This window comes from Cygnus atratus, chromosome 1 (assembly GCF_013377495.2).
Source record: "Cygnus atratus isolate AKBS03 ecotype Queensland, Australia chromosome 1, CAtr_DNAZoo_HiC_assembly, whole genome shotgun sequence".
Taxonomy (NCBI): domain Eukaryota; kingdom Metazoa; phylum Chordata; class Aves; order Anseriformes; family Anatidae; genus Cygnus; species Cygnus atratus.
This window is the reverse complement of record NC_066362.1, coordinates 11,327,115-11,341,070: the sequence shown is the minus strand read 5'-3', so window position 1 is coordinate 11,341,070 and position 13,956 is coordinate 11,327,115. Positions and strand designations below refer to the sequence as shown.

General features: G+C 35.5%; 1 protein-coding gene across 1 annotated transcript in view; it reads right to left on the bottom strand.

Moving 5' to 3' along the window:
* Window positions 1-799: 799 nt before the first annotated feature.
* SEMA3C (semaphorin 3C) overlaps window positions 800-13,956 on the bottom strand; it is a 123,225-nt gene continuing 110,068 nt past the window's right edge. Inside the window, exons 15-18 of the mRNA XM_035549349.2 lie at window positions 12,871-13,028; window positions 9,818-9,885; window positions 6,533-6,663; window positions 800-4,559 (exon numbers count right to left, since the gene is read on the bottom strand). Coding sequence (XP_035405242.1) covers window positions 4,146-4,559; window positions 6,533-6,663; window positions 9,818-9,885; window positions 12,871-13,028 — 771 coding nt within the window. The 3' untranslated portion in view covers window positions 800-4,145. The remainder of the gene's footprint in view (window positions 4,560-6,532; window positions 6,664-9,817; window positions 9,886-12,870; window positions 13,029-13,956) is intronic.

Here is a 13,956-nt window from a genome sequence, read left to right as displayed (position 1 = left end):
ACAAAAGCAGGTCCTATGTTTTCTTTTTAAAACCCATCTGGAAAAACTGAAGACAAGAAGACCAATTATAACACTGCTTGGGTGATAGATGCAGGAAAAAGGAGTGTACTTTAGCTGTCAGGCAGGTAATTTTGCTCCAAGGACAAGCCAGGAAATGGGAGAGAGCTGCAGCTCCCTAAGGTGCAACCCCACCAGCATGCCTCCCCTACGGAGCTGCTTGGCAAATGCCTTGAGTCCCAACTGAAAGAAAGAGCTGAAAAACACAAATTTTCATTTGCAGGATTTCACAAAATGTGTTTTGTTGTTGTTGTTTGCTTTATTTTGTTTCCAATTGAAATAAAAGCATAAAGCATTTACATTTCACTCCCCTTTTTAAAAGCCAGACATTTCTTTATGCTTCTTATATGCATTCTTTATAAAGTCATACTTTATACTTCTAGTAGAAAACCATTTTATTTTATTTTATTATTTTATTTTATTTTATTTTTTTATTTTATTTTATTTTATTTTATTTTATTTTATTTTATTTATTATTACAATGAAAAACTGTTGACTTGTTTATATGCAGGGACTTTACAAAAGGTCTTTCCTGAAAGAATTCAATTTTGACTCCTCATATATGCCTGGAAATCACTGTGGCCTAGGGTAGAGCTCAGAACCTATCAGATGTAATACCTTATGCTGCAAGTATTTTCTTTGACTTGTTTAAGAAAGCCTATGGGGTTGTTCTTCAGATAAAGAAATAAAGTTTCTTATTTTTAAAACATATCTGTAATGGAGAAAATTAAAAAAAAAAAAAGTTGTTGCAACACACTTTATTTTGTCAGGCAAATAATATTTTAGATATTAAATTAAATAACACTATGTTAAACTACATTTTGTTCTTTCTTACACACTATATAATGCATATTCACTGTAATGACAGTTTCATCATGCTAGGAACTTTTACACATACCTACAATTTTTAAAAACAGGATTTTCTTAATAAAACACACATATCTACAGTAACAACAATTGCAAAGAACACATTGTTAGGTCGAGATTTCAGCAAACTTTACAAACTACACAAAATAATAATAACCAAAAAATATCAGTACACGGGAAGTTCTTAGCAGAGAACATATCTTTACATTTTGTGAAGTTATGCCTAGACATCTTTTTGCTTTTGTATTTTTTAAGAAATAAAATTATATACATAATTTAGTAATCCTCAAAATAGAAAGTATTAAATAGCACAAACAATATTACAGTCCTAAATTTTGGTGTTACCTACAGTAGAGGGGCTACTTTAAACAAATAAAAATTGAAGTTTGTCTATTCTGTACATTCAGGGCCGAACCCTCAGCTGGTAGAAACCACAGTAGCTAAATGGACAGCGAGGAAGTTACATTAGTTTATACCAGCTGAGCATCTGGCTCCTGACTACTATATACACAGGGGAAGGCTGCTAAAGCATGGAAGCTTGGACCAGTTATGCACTGACAGCAACTTATTATATATTTGCTGAAGTTTTCATGCAGCAGGAAAAATGTTAGTTTAAGTATAATCCCTTAAACAGTCATACCATAATAATGGTATATGAAGCAGCTTTAAAAATATTATTTTATAGTCATATGAAACTGAGCTATGCTGATTGTTTTGACGGAATCCCTTATTGCCAATATTCTATTAGAAAACAGTGTAACTATAATTTCCGAGGCCTAATGGGGGCCTATTAAAATATCACTGTACCTAACCACTTAAGGAGTAAATTGTACCCTTAAATACTTATTAATCACTGTATTCCATCTGGAAGCAATTATGATCCTCACAATAGACATTAATATCACACTGACTCTGCAGTGAATCTGCTGTGGAAATAAGAGTATGGCAGCATACAGAGCATATGTACTAATGTCATTCTAGGAGGTAGTTTCATTTTGTGGCACTCAATTTTTGGTTTGTAACTTACACACTCCAGAAGTCGGTTATCCTCAGGAAAAAAAAAAAAAAGAAATATATATATATATATATATTTTTTTTTTCTACCCTCAGAAAGTATTTTTTTTACCAGTTCTCAAGGCTGGTTCCAAGATCACAGAAATCAAAAAGAAAATTTACCCATTGGCTTCCATGTGAAGGACCTCAGATACCAACATCTACATACTGCAGAAACTTGCATTTAGGCCTTGACTGAGGAAAACACTTAACTACTTGGTATCATACAATCAGGCATTGACACCCCCTTTGAAGCAAGCACTAAGCATGTATACAGAATTCCAAGAGCATCAAAGAAGTCCATCAGCATCAAAGGGTCTTAGGGAGAGTGTTCAAGTACTTTGATAAATCATGACCCATTTCCCAGCTATTCTGCATCAGGTGGTGACGATCTGACATATCAAACTATGGTATCACCTTAATAACAGAGTTAACTCCATTGCACTGGATCTTAATTCACACTGGCTGAGGTGTCTTCCTACATCCTGTAGAGTTATGCCCAGTGTAGAATCAAAATAATGCCCAAGAGTTTCAACAATCATCCATTAAATTTTTCAAAACTGTTTTAAATACAGTATCCATGTTACTGGCTGGAGCTAACTTTTTCTTACCTTCACTGGGCCCAGAAGTTATTTTCACTAACTGATTTTTTAGAAAGTGTATTTATTTATTTATTATTCATTTATTTATTGAACTGAACATGGTTAATTAGCTTATATTGTTGCATACCATCATAAAAATATCATGTAATAAAACACTTTTTCTAAGGTAGTCACACACATTTAATCCTTACTGTCTATTTCTTGTAAACAAACCCAGTGGCTTCCAGAACACTCTTACAGAATAAAATAATGAACATTTGTCCCTATTTTTTGGCATCAGTGTTGCTCAAAAGGACGCGATTGTTTTGCCCGGGATAGATGATGCACATGTAACCAGTTTTCAATAGACATACTTCATTAGACCTGACGGCTGCTTCTTAAACAAAAATATTTCTATTTAAACATGCCTCTCAAAATGTTGTAATTTTAGGTTTTTGACCCAAACATTTTTTTTTATTTTTTATTTTCTATCTTGTTTTTTTTTCCCCTTGTTCTTCTTCTCAGCAGAAAACCAACCAAAAAAAAAAGGTATAAAGACTGAAAAATGAAAATGCTTTAATTCTAGATAACATATTTGCAACTTCGAGAAACTAGCTGAAAAAATGTTTTGAAATTTTCAATGACATTTCTGACTTGTTTCTATATTGTAGACCAGCTCCAAATAAATTGTGAAGCAGATTAAAAACAATTTTTGAGTAAACACTGTACAGTATACCCACATTCTGACCTTTGAAAAAAATTGGAGTGTAATTCTTTGAAAATAGCTAAAATACCCAAGACACTTAGGTGTTTTTCAAAATTGTACATATAATGAACATTCTCATCTTAGCTTGTGCCACTTATAAAGCTATGACATGTCATAGGACATCCTATAAAAATCAATATGAGCAGAGATATTTTAAGTTACATTCCAGACTCATAAATTTATTACAACTCATACTATGCACAATAATCAGTGTTTCCTCTGACAAAGTATAAAAAGCTTTTTTCTCTTTTTCTTCTGCTCATTCCTTCATTTGACTTCTGAATGAATGAAACATTTCTACTATGTTTGCTTCCTATATGCATGCATTCACATGATTTGAACAATGAGTGAAAGCAGTAAACCCACTATAGAACAGTAAACAAGTAGAAACTCATGTTCATAAATGCAGTGCAAGGAAATCTTAGTACCATCTTAATTTGAGCTTGCATCTTAACCCAGATTCTTCCACCACCAATCTGTTTAGTACAGTTCCAAAGTTGCAAGATAATGCATTGATTTTGTAATAATTTCTGTTCAACTGTAATTAAATACTGAGATGTTGAATGTGAATCTGGTTTAAGAACACTCAGTTTTGCTTCTAGGACAGAGCATAATCTAGTGCCAGTAAGCATCTAGGAATGAAAATTCTCCACATCTTTTCTTTAGTTAAGTTACACTGCATTTTATTGGGAGGATAATATTTTCTGAAGCTTGTTGTAATATCATTTAATTTTTCATCATATTTGCTCAAATTTGTTCTCAACAGACAAATATAAGCCCCCTACAGTGAGGACAAAGATATCTCCTACTACAAAATAAAATTAAGATCCAGGTAACTGATTTCTTCTATTTCTACTTTTCCTGCTATTGATAAGGGCCTTTAGTTTACTGTAGTCGCCTCTCATCTTCTGAGATTCTTCCCTCTGCTGACCTTGCTGTCTACTGTCTTTGCAGTATTGGTTAATCATCTGCATTTCTGAGTGGCTGAAAGCTCCCACAAAGTCCTTTGGGTGGAACTGCAGCGCTCGCACTGAGCTGGCCCAGGTCCAAGGGGACCACTTGTCAGTCATGAAGGCCACCATCTCTGTATCTAGCACTTTGAAATTGATTTTTGCTAAGGTTTGCTTGAAGTTGTTCTCTGTTGCGATGCAGTGATAAAGCCCTCGGTCACTGTCTTGGACAGAGCGAATGAGGAGTCCTTGCTCAGTAGCTATGATCCTCTCATTCAGCTTGACCTAAAGGGAGGAAAGGCAGAATGAACTTTTTCAAGAATGTTACAGAACAACGCAGTAGTGGACCTCCTGGCTAAGGCTTCAAATGCCTCTTTCTTTATTAAGGGTTTCTTAAATGTATTATATTTTGCTTTATCATTCATCACAGTGACCACCATTCCTGATAATATTAGGAGAGATCTTACCTCAAAGTAGGTTAGGTGTCACTGAAGAAAATAATTTCAATATTGGTATTCATTATGTTACAGTAGATTTGACTGGGATGAAGACAAAAATGTCAATCTGGAGACTACATGAAAGAAAAGTTTTTATAATGTTCAAGCAGAGAAGCTGAGAAAATGTACTTTTATTTGCCAAGGTTATATCCCTGCAACCATTCCTTCCAGCATCAGATGTTGCTGTTGAAACTTCATGGAAGACAGGTGCAGGATTAGGCCAAAGGCTGATCTGTCATTGAACTGAAGGTAGCTTCTGGTTAAATGTTTTGACTGGTAGAAGGTTTCTGGGGCTAACTCCAAAGAACTCTCTTTGAACTGTGGAGTTTAAAGCCAGATAAAAAAAGTTTTCTTCACAGTAGCATCAACTGGGACTTGGCTCATTGGAAACCTAGAGCAATTTTTCTACTTTCCTATTTTCTTTCTGGTTTCAGACTTTGGACAGTCCCAGGAAATAGTAACATCATCTGAAGAAAGCAAGTTATGATATTTTGTTGAGTTATAATCTGACTATAAATGACACTGCACGTGTCCCTTAGCATATCAGCTGTGAAATAAAAATTAACCCATTGTGAAAGAATACCAGTTCTGGCATTTTTATGAATTATTTCTCTATTTTGCCACTGCACTTTGCATTATACCTGACCCTCTTGAAATCCAATGTATTTATTCTGTTATTGCAATTTTTTTTTAGATATTGTAGAGGTAAGATTTTCAGCAACCCGAGAGATTCAGTTTAGCTTGAAAAGTAATTAATCTTGTGATTGATTTAGTTTGTTGCTACTTAAAACTGGATTGATTCTAATACTGTTATTGAACATCAGAAAATAAATAAATAAATAAATAAATAAATAAATAAATAAATAGGGAGAGGTTCTTCTGAAGCAACAGGTTAAAGAATTTCACCTAGATTGTCAGGACATGGCTCGAGTCTTTGAAGAGTGCGTGAGAGAATCAGCATGAAAGACTCAGCAAGAGGCTTTGTAAGTCTTCTCTGATTTTGGAAAATGGCCTGATATGAGATTAATGCTTTCCAGTATTTATAATCTATCAACAGACACCATATTACTTAATTTTTCCTTACAAAAGATATTCCTTTTTATTCATACAGTAACTGCCTTGGATTTGAAATGATTTTTCCACTTTTATATTACTTAAGGAAGACACATTCCTCATAAACAATCATACTGTATATTGCAGTGCTGAAACTGGAGAGCCTTACAGAGTGCGGTAATGGAAAATGTGATTGCAGCATGGTGGGGAAATACTTTTGCCAATACGTGTTCTTGCTAAAGAAACCTTTCACATTTCTCCCACTTTTGCCTTTTATCTCTTCAATAGCACAGAAAGGCTGCTGCATGCAGACTTCTTCCTGAACTTTATACAGCTTATTGCTTTTATGCCTGTTTCCTCAGATCAATAGTAAGTCCCGAGTGCTGCAAACTTTCCATTTGCAATTAGTAAGGTGTGAAGGAAAAATTCACTAACTGGTTCCCTAACTTTAGGGTATTTTCTGATAACTATTCTGCTTTGATAGAAGTTGGCAGAGCTGAGGAGTTAAGTGCCTTCCAGTCATACTGAAATCTCTGCCTTGACTTACACAAGTAAAGTGTTGGCCAGTGTCCTGCATCCACACACTTTCTCTAGCTTCAATGTAACTGGAGAGTCTGATGAAGACACAAATACCATTTCGCCTCAGTCTGGGATGTGGATTAGATACTGACTGAGGTCCCTGACAGAGCTATTGCTAACATTACTCACCTCTTTCCTCCTGTCATTATCTTTCTGTAGCAGCCATTTAATAGAAGCCTGAGGAGATTTGGGTGTACATTCAAGAAAGGTGGTGTTGTTTTTCACTCCGTATTGGACTGTTTCTGCTGCATTTCTGTAGGCTAGAAGGGAAAAGAAGACAGGTCAGGATAATGTAAATGCTAGTTTTATATAGGAAAAAAAAATAACTGTGTTGCACTATTTGCAATACAGGTCCAGTGAAGTATATCTGATCCTAAAATTAACAGATAATGAGTATTTTAAGGAACAGAATTTTCAAAGATAATACATGAAATGTAAAGAATCACAGCTAGTTCCAAATACTGGTGTTTTCACTTGGACATGATCTTTTCTGAGAAAGTCAATACCTGTGGGCTGGCAGGCAAATGTATATCTAGATTCTTTCTATTGAGCTGAGTCCTGCCTGGAAAGCTCTGCTTGCTGATGGGGTAACTGAGCTCAGGCATATTCTTCCCAGAAATGACCTCATTCTCTAAGACAAGACCACCTCTCTGGAATGGTCCAAAGGAAAACAAAGTGTTTTATACACTTCTTCACACTTCACAGTTTACAAATTAGGGTAGTGTTGTTGGTGTGACTAAAAATACATAATGACCAAAATTAAAGACAGCTCCATCTATTCCAGTGGTCATGCAGTATCACAGGGAGGCAAGAGAGGGCAGACTTGACTGCCAATCATCTACTTCTCTTACAAAGCCTTTCCTTCTAAGAAAGGACCTGGCTCTAAATCTGAAATTCAGTAAATACTTAGGTCAGCAACTGAGAACAGGTCAAATTTATAGCACTCCAGCAATACCTGGGCAAGTGCTGAGTGTATGTCATCACTTAGACTTCTTGTGGCCCTTTATAATTTTGATAGATGAACAATTGGTAGTTACTGATAGGAACTTTCAGATGTTCATTGTTTGCCCTAAATTATAATATTTGTCCTGAAATCAGTATATTTCCAGATTTAAAACCTTACACCATATATAAAATAAAGTTATTATGTATTTATTTATTTAGACAAAGGAGCAATGGTTACAAAATAACATGAGAAATGCAGATACATAAAATTCTATATGTTTAAAATCAGACTGTGGTTTTGTACAGTCCTAAGACTGGTTTTCCTCAGCCTATATCTCCCATTCTTTTCACCTTTTTTTCATGAAATGATATGCGAAATTGTAATGTATGCTACTAAATGAAGGATGTTTTTTCTTTTTAGTCTTTGCAAGTTCTTAGCACATTTATGAAGTTGTAACAAAATCAGTTGCATTTCTTTTTTTAGGAGAATAATATAGAAATATTTTGCATTCAAAGTCCATAAACTAGCAAAGAGCTTGTCTGTGGGCTGGCTTGTCTGTAGCTGTGGAACATGGTGAGAATGAGAGTTGTAGCACAAATTTATTTTTATATACACTGGGACTAGGTATAACATATAAATGCATTTTTTAAAATCTATTTAGCTGATCAATGCATATTTAACTTCTTGTTTAGATCATACTCCTACCACTCCTACCACTCCTACCACATGCTAAGAAAAAGAGAGAGAGAATACAAATGCATTTCTCTAGTGGCCATAAGGTAAAAACAAGTGTAAAAGTATTACAGTGTTTCACAGAACATTTGAAAAGTGGTATTATAAACCCTGTAGTTCTTGACAATCTCTTAAAAATAGCAATATGCTAAAAATGTTTTTATACAAGCTGAGAGGTCTAAGGCATGCAACCTATCATGTTTAAAGATTTAGTTTCAAGACTTCATAATCTTCCTTATGAGCTTGTAAGATTTCATTTCATTGTCCAACTCTCTGCCCTTTTGTCTTTTAGGTATGTTTCAATTTTCTCCCTAGAATAATAGTTTTTCTATAAATGGCTTGAATTATATTTTGAAAGATTCCAAGTTGCTGTTTCTTTTTCTCTTTTCCACAGAAGATGCTGTCACCTACCTACACTATACTGCTGTCACCAAAACATCCTTTAAAATTGCTAAAACATATAAATCTATAAATATATCCACATAAAAAAAAAGTATGGAAAATAAGACTCCTGTGTCAAAGTTTAAATGTTTATTTCCTCTCAGCCCAAAAAGCAGACAGTTGACATTCTCACATTTTCCACATGGAAAGAAGAGACACCCGTCCTCGGGATAGATAGCAGGTGCGTGGTCACTGCATATGCCCACAAGGTAGGACACACAGATCTAGGTACTTCATGATTCAGAGCCTGAGCTTCAATATAAATATCTCAGAGCTCAGGTGCATACTGAGCAGGTGGGGTCATCTTTTGTAATTAATCTGTTCAAGCAATCAAGCTTCATATAAATGACCTAACACTGAATCATGGGGAAAGATCCACTGGTGCTGTGGGTTGGCAGCTAGAGCAGAATTAGCCACATTTGGCCTGAAGGTTCTATGCCTGTCTGACTGTTGTGGTCTGTTTTCTTCCAAGAGATTCTTCTGGGACCCAAAAAAAAAAATTTAAGTGGAATTATTATTGACTGAACATTTGACATGTAACTCTTTAAGCGTTCTTCTTTTATTCAATTAAAAATGTAATTGAAAATTCAGAGTGAGATCTATTATTTCATCTCCAGCCGGAACAAATGAGAACACACTTACTGAAAACAAGCTCAGAAACAGAGGTGGAAGGAGTATCATTCTCTAATACAGGCCTGTGGTTTGATGGCATAGTTTGCCACTGCCTAGCTCAGACAGGCATGGGGTTAAAAAGGATTAAGCTTCTTTTATGTGTGTCTACTCTGACTATGACTTTGGCCATATTTGGCTGGTGACTAGAAATCTGAAGGAAGTGAGAGCTGGGAGGGCAGATCATTGTCTCCACTGTCTATGCACGTTGTGCCAGGCTGACAAAAGAGTTGCACAGCTGGAAATTAGGAACTTTATAAAGAGATTTGAAGCAATTTGTTTTTCCATGTAAAGGAAGAAATGAATAATGATAACTCAAAATGTAGGTCTAAAACCTCCTGTTTGCTGAAAGATGTGCCCCAAAACATAATATGGCCTCAAATTCACTGTACCTGTTTTTAGTCAACACTATCAGCTTCTCATTTCATGTACGCAGAACTTTATATGTCATAGTTCATCATTTTTTATCATATGTGCAGGTTTCATGTAATTGCAAGGAAAAACTTAGACTTGGAAAATAATTATGCTTTACCAGTAAACCACACAGATAGTATGAGCTGTAATGAATCATATAAAGGAAAGCCATATGTTCTTTATATAGAACAAGGATCTCTAAATTATAGTACCTTTCAGGTTGAAACCTCGGCACTGAGTCAGAGGGTTTCCATGTCTCACATCTTGCCTGCGACTCCTCCTGAAATATTTTATAAACACAAACTGTTATTCCAGATAGGTACACAACAAATAAACTTTTTTTTTTAAACAGATTAGGAATCAGGGATAGTTTATTACCTACTCTGAGATTACTTTGCTGCTGCCAGGGATGCTAGAGAGAAGATACTGTTTAAGTGAATAATCATTTTGAAGAATTTCATAAAGCAGTTGTACTTTAGGTTGGTAAAGTAGTTTTGCAATGAAGGAATAGAGATGGAAGAGTCAGAGATAATACATAAAAGGTTTAGTGATGAAAGACCTAACATTTACAGGCAGAACCCCTGAATGACGCTAGAGGTCTTCAAAAAGGCAGGCACGTAAGAATGGGTTGTAGAAGAGTCACAGATCTCATATCTAAAACACCAGCAGAAAATCATAATGTAGGACATGTTCCCTCCTTGATTTTGCCAGGCACCTTATTTTCAGTGCCTTTAGCCACCATGGTAGTAGAGTAACTGAAGTATTCAACCAGAATGGTGGAGAATTAAGATTCAGTTCTGTCCTTTACATGAGGGCACATGACCTCCTTTCTTTCCAAATATATTCAAACTCACCAAGTCTCAAAATACTTTGAAATGGAGCTTTGTTATATTATTTGAATGATAGATGCAAAATCATGATTATGTAGTTAAGTAGTTGAGGAGCTTACTAGGATTGGGCACACTGGAATTTTAGACCTCTTTGGCTAGGAGGTCACTGCTCACAGAATTCGGTGCGTGAAAATCTAGAACTTGAATTTTTATTCTTAAGATATATTATTTCATTTACTGAAAATTCTGTAAATTAGATCAATATTTATCAAGTTCAGTGAAAAAATATGTTGTTGCGAAGGGATGCTGTTGGGGTATGCAACAGCCATGCTTTGAAATATTCACTAATGACTCATAAGATAAGAAACCATGAAAAGCCCCTGGAGCTCCAGTATTGCTGGGTGAAGGGTGATGCCTCTTTGGTCACATTATACCATGAACTGCACATACAATGAGAGACAGCCCTTATAATCCTTTGTCACCTGATCTTTCACTGGATTGTTTTAAAAGGAAACATTTGAAAGGTGATCTTTCAAAGGAGTAGTTTCTGACATTCCAAGTATATTTTTGATGGTAAACACCAAAAATATTTCATATTATGCCTTAGGATTTTAACCCGTGTGAACTGCTTATGTGAGTCAGAGGAAACAATGGAAAATTTCTCAGTGAATTTCAGGATTTTTGTGCTACCTTGAGATGCTCCACTCCATCAGAAATTGTATGCTGGTGACATTAAGCAGTTCTGAGAATCTAAACTTTAAGTCTGATATTTATCCAAAAATGGCTGAGATGGTGGTGTTTAGAAGATAAAGATACTCTCCGGTGTCTTGAGGTAAATCAATTTGGATGAGAAAACACAGTAAATCATGGGAGACAGAAGTGTCAAAGGAAGCAAATGAGCAAATGTGTCTAGCAGAAAGATAATACTGTCTAGACAATGGGATTTGGCTCTGATTACCAAAGTTTTCTTCTTCATAATCTCTCTTGTTAGATAACAGGACCACTCATTTGCTTCACATAGTAAAAACAGATATATATATATATATTTCCCATACAATTTTAGGTGTTTATTTTCATTTGATATAAAAAGCAAACTGAAGACAAAATGTCATCATGGAAGCAAGCCACAGTGGAAATAACCATACTGTATACATAGAAATGGCAAGAAATCCACTGGAAACTGTACAGGCTGGGTATACCTGACTGCTCATTATCTTTCAGTGACTATGTCAGCGTAGGAGTTAGGTGACCTGAGACTTGGAGATTTTCCTTTTCTTTCCACCCTTGTCTTCTGACCTTTACTCCATGGAAGAAAACAGTCAGTTCTCAGACTGGAAGCTGAATATAATATGTGAAAGCAGTAAAAACCCAGATATTGTACCATATCTTTTACTGCTATATGACCATGTTGGGCTTTACATTTTTTATGTGAAATGAGGAATGATTCAAGAACAGTTTGTAATGATAAAAGTAATCGTGTTTAATCCCAAGGGATCCCATTGTCATCAACTGGTTGGGTCACTGGAGCAGAGCCAAGCTTTGCCTGTTTCTGTCTACCAGCTTTCCCCATGTAGGTAACAGTAAAGTATGTCTGCAGCATCTGGGCGTCTGCATCTGCAGCCCAGGTGCAGGGAGTGAGCACAGGGACACAAACTAGGCAAAGCTCTGACATGTAACTGAAAGGTCTCTCTCCTCTGTGGTAGTACTTCATTGAATATTCTGTAGCTTTGTACATGAAGTGAAATCTTAGGAATACAAAAGCTTACCACAACCCCCTGCTATTAAATATTTCCCTAGGGAGGAGGAAAGAGTCTCCTGTTTTGCATAAGAATTACGAGATGGACTATTAGTTCTGTTGTAAATTAAAGAGAAATTGCTTTGCCTGCCTGCTTTAATAAATCTCATGTCAAAAAAAAAAAAATCTCCAAGATTGCAGGCTTTACATGGAAATCACATTTGCCCGAAATTTTCCTGGAAATATTTCTTCTCACTTATGCACAAGTGAGGAACAAAAAGAAAAAAAAAAAAAAAGACACTATCCCTTTGACAACCTCAGAGATACCTTGCTGTATTTAAGTTTATCTTAATTACATCCATAGTAAGCAACTGAATTTAAATAAAGGGAACAAATATTTCACTGATTTTGTGTGTGTGAGATGTAAAGATTAATATTTATAATTAGGAATAGCTTTTTTTTTTTCTTTTTTGCTTTTTTTTTTCCATCCATTACTTTAAATATGAAAAGACAAACAAGGCAAGCTCCTAGGTAATGAACAATGCCAAGCACAATAGCTACAGATGTTTTGTTTGTATATGCTTCTGAAAGGAATGACATCTCACTTCTCTATCATATTGCAAGGCTCCAAGCTACACAGCAGCACAAAAAACTTACTCCTACAGAATAGGAACCTTGCAGATTTCACAGGACTGCTCACCTTTTCCCTGTGGGATAAAATCTGGAGCAAGAGTTGCCATCCCAGGCACAGTACGGATCTCGGGCTAGGCAGCAGTCAGCACAGGCAGTCCCATAGATGTGGCAGCGGTGCAAGGATACCTGGGTGACCCCTTCGTCTGAGCTCACATACAGCTGTTGCTGTAGAAGGAAATGGAAAGATTTATTTCAGATGTGGAGGAGCTTCACCCAAGACTCAACTCGTATACCAAAAAGCCTTTGAATTAATTTTGGAATAAACTCAAGACCACAAGAGGAGCCACTAATATATAAAGCCTAAATAAATAGAAATTTCCCAGGTGAACAGGACTGTTTCCACCTTCCTGTTACAAAACACTTAGAAACACCAGAGAATGTTAATGTTTTTGGAGTCGGTTGTTGTTCTGTTCTGGGGCAGGCAGGCTGAATTAATACTGTTCAGACTTTAGAATTTGGTTCTTAATGATGGAGGGCTATTGGTCTTTTACCTAATTATTTTCTCTGCATATAGTCACATTAATAAATATTATGCAGAGTTACTAACTGGGTTCTCCAGTTCATACATTTCCAAGGCATAAGTCCTAGAAATTATGTTGAGGTTTTGGACCAAATTCTCATAGCCTTAGATACCTGGAAAAATAAGCCAATAGAACTTTTATATTAAATGAGAACTTTTGCAAAGAATGTTCAAAGTTGAATAGGTCATAACTGGAATCTGGGCCAAAGTATCTCTTTTACTCAGAACCAATTCATCAATTATTCTTAAAATAAACATTAATATTAAAAACAAGAAACAAACAAAAACTAGGAACTCTTGATCTTTTGGTCATAAAACTATCAAATTGCACTGAATTTAATTCAGTGAATTGTGGATAGTGTTTAATTCTTAGTTTTGTGAAATATTGAGCAACATGTTGTTTGCAAAATCGTGAAATATTTATTTTAAGTTTGGGTGTTTAACATTTCAGTAGAAATCTTCTCAACTATTTTTACCATTCCTATTGCCACCATTATTACTAATAGATAGACACGTACAATTTCTCTATAGACCTAACACTGCATTTTTGACATAAGCCAGACTTTCAAAGGA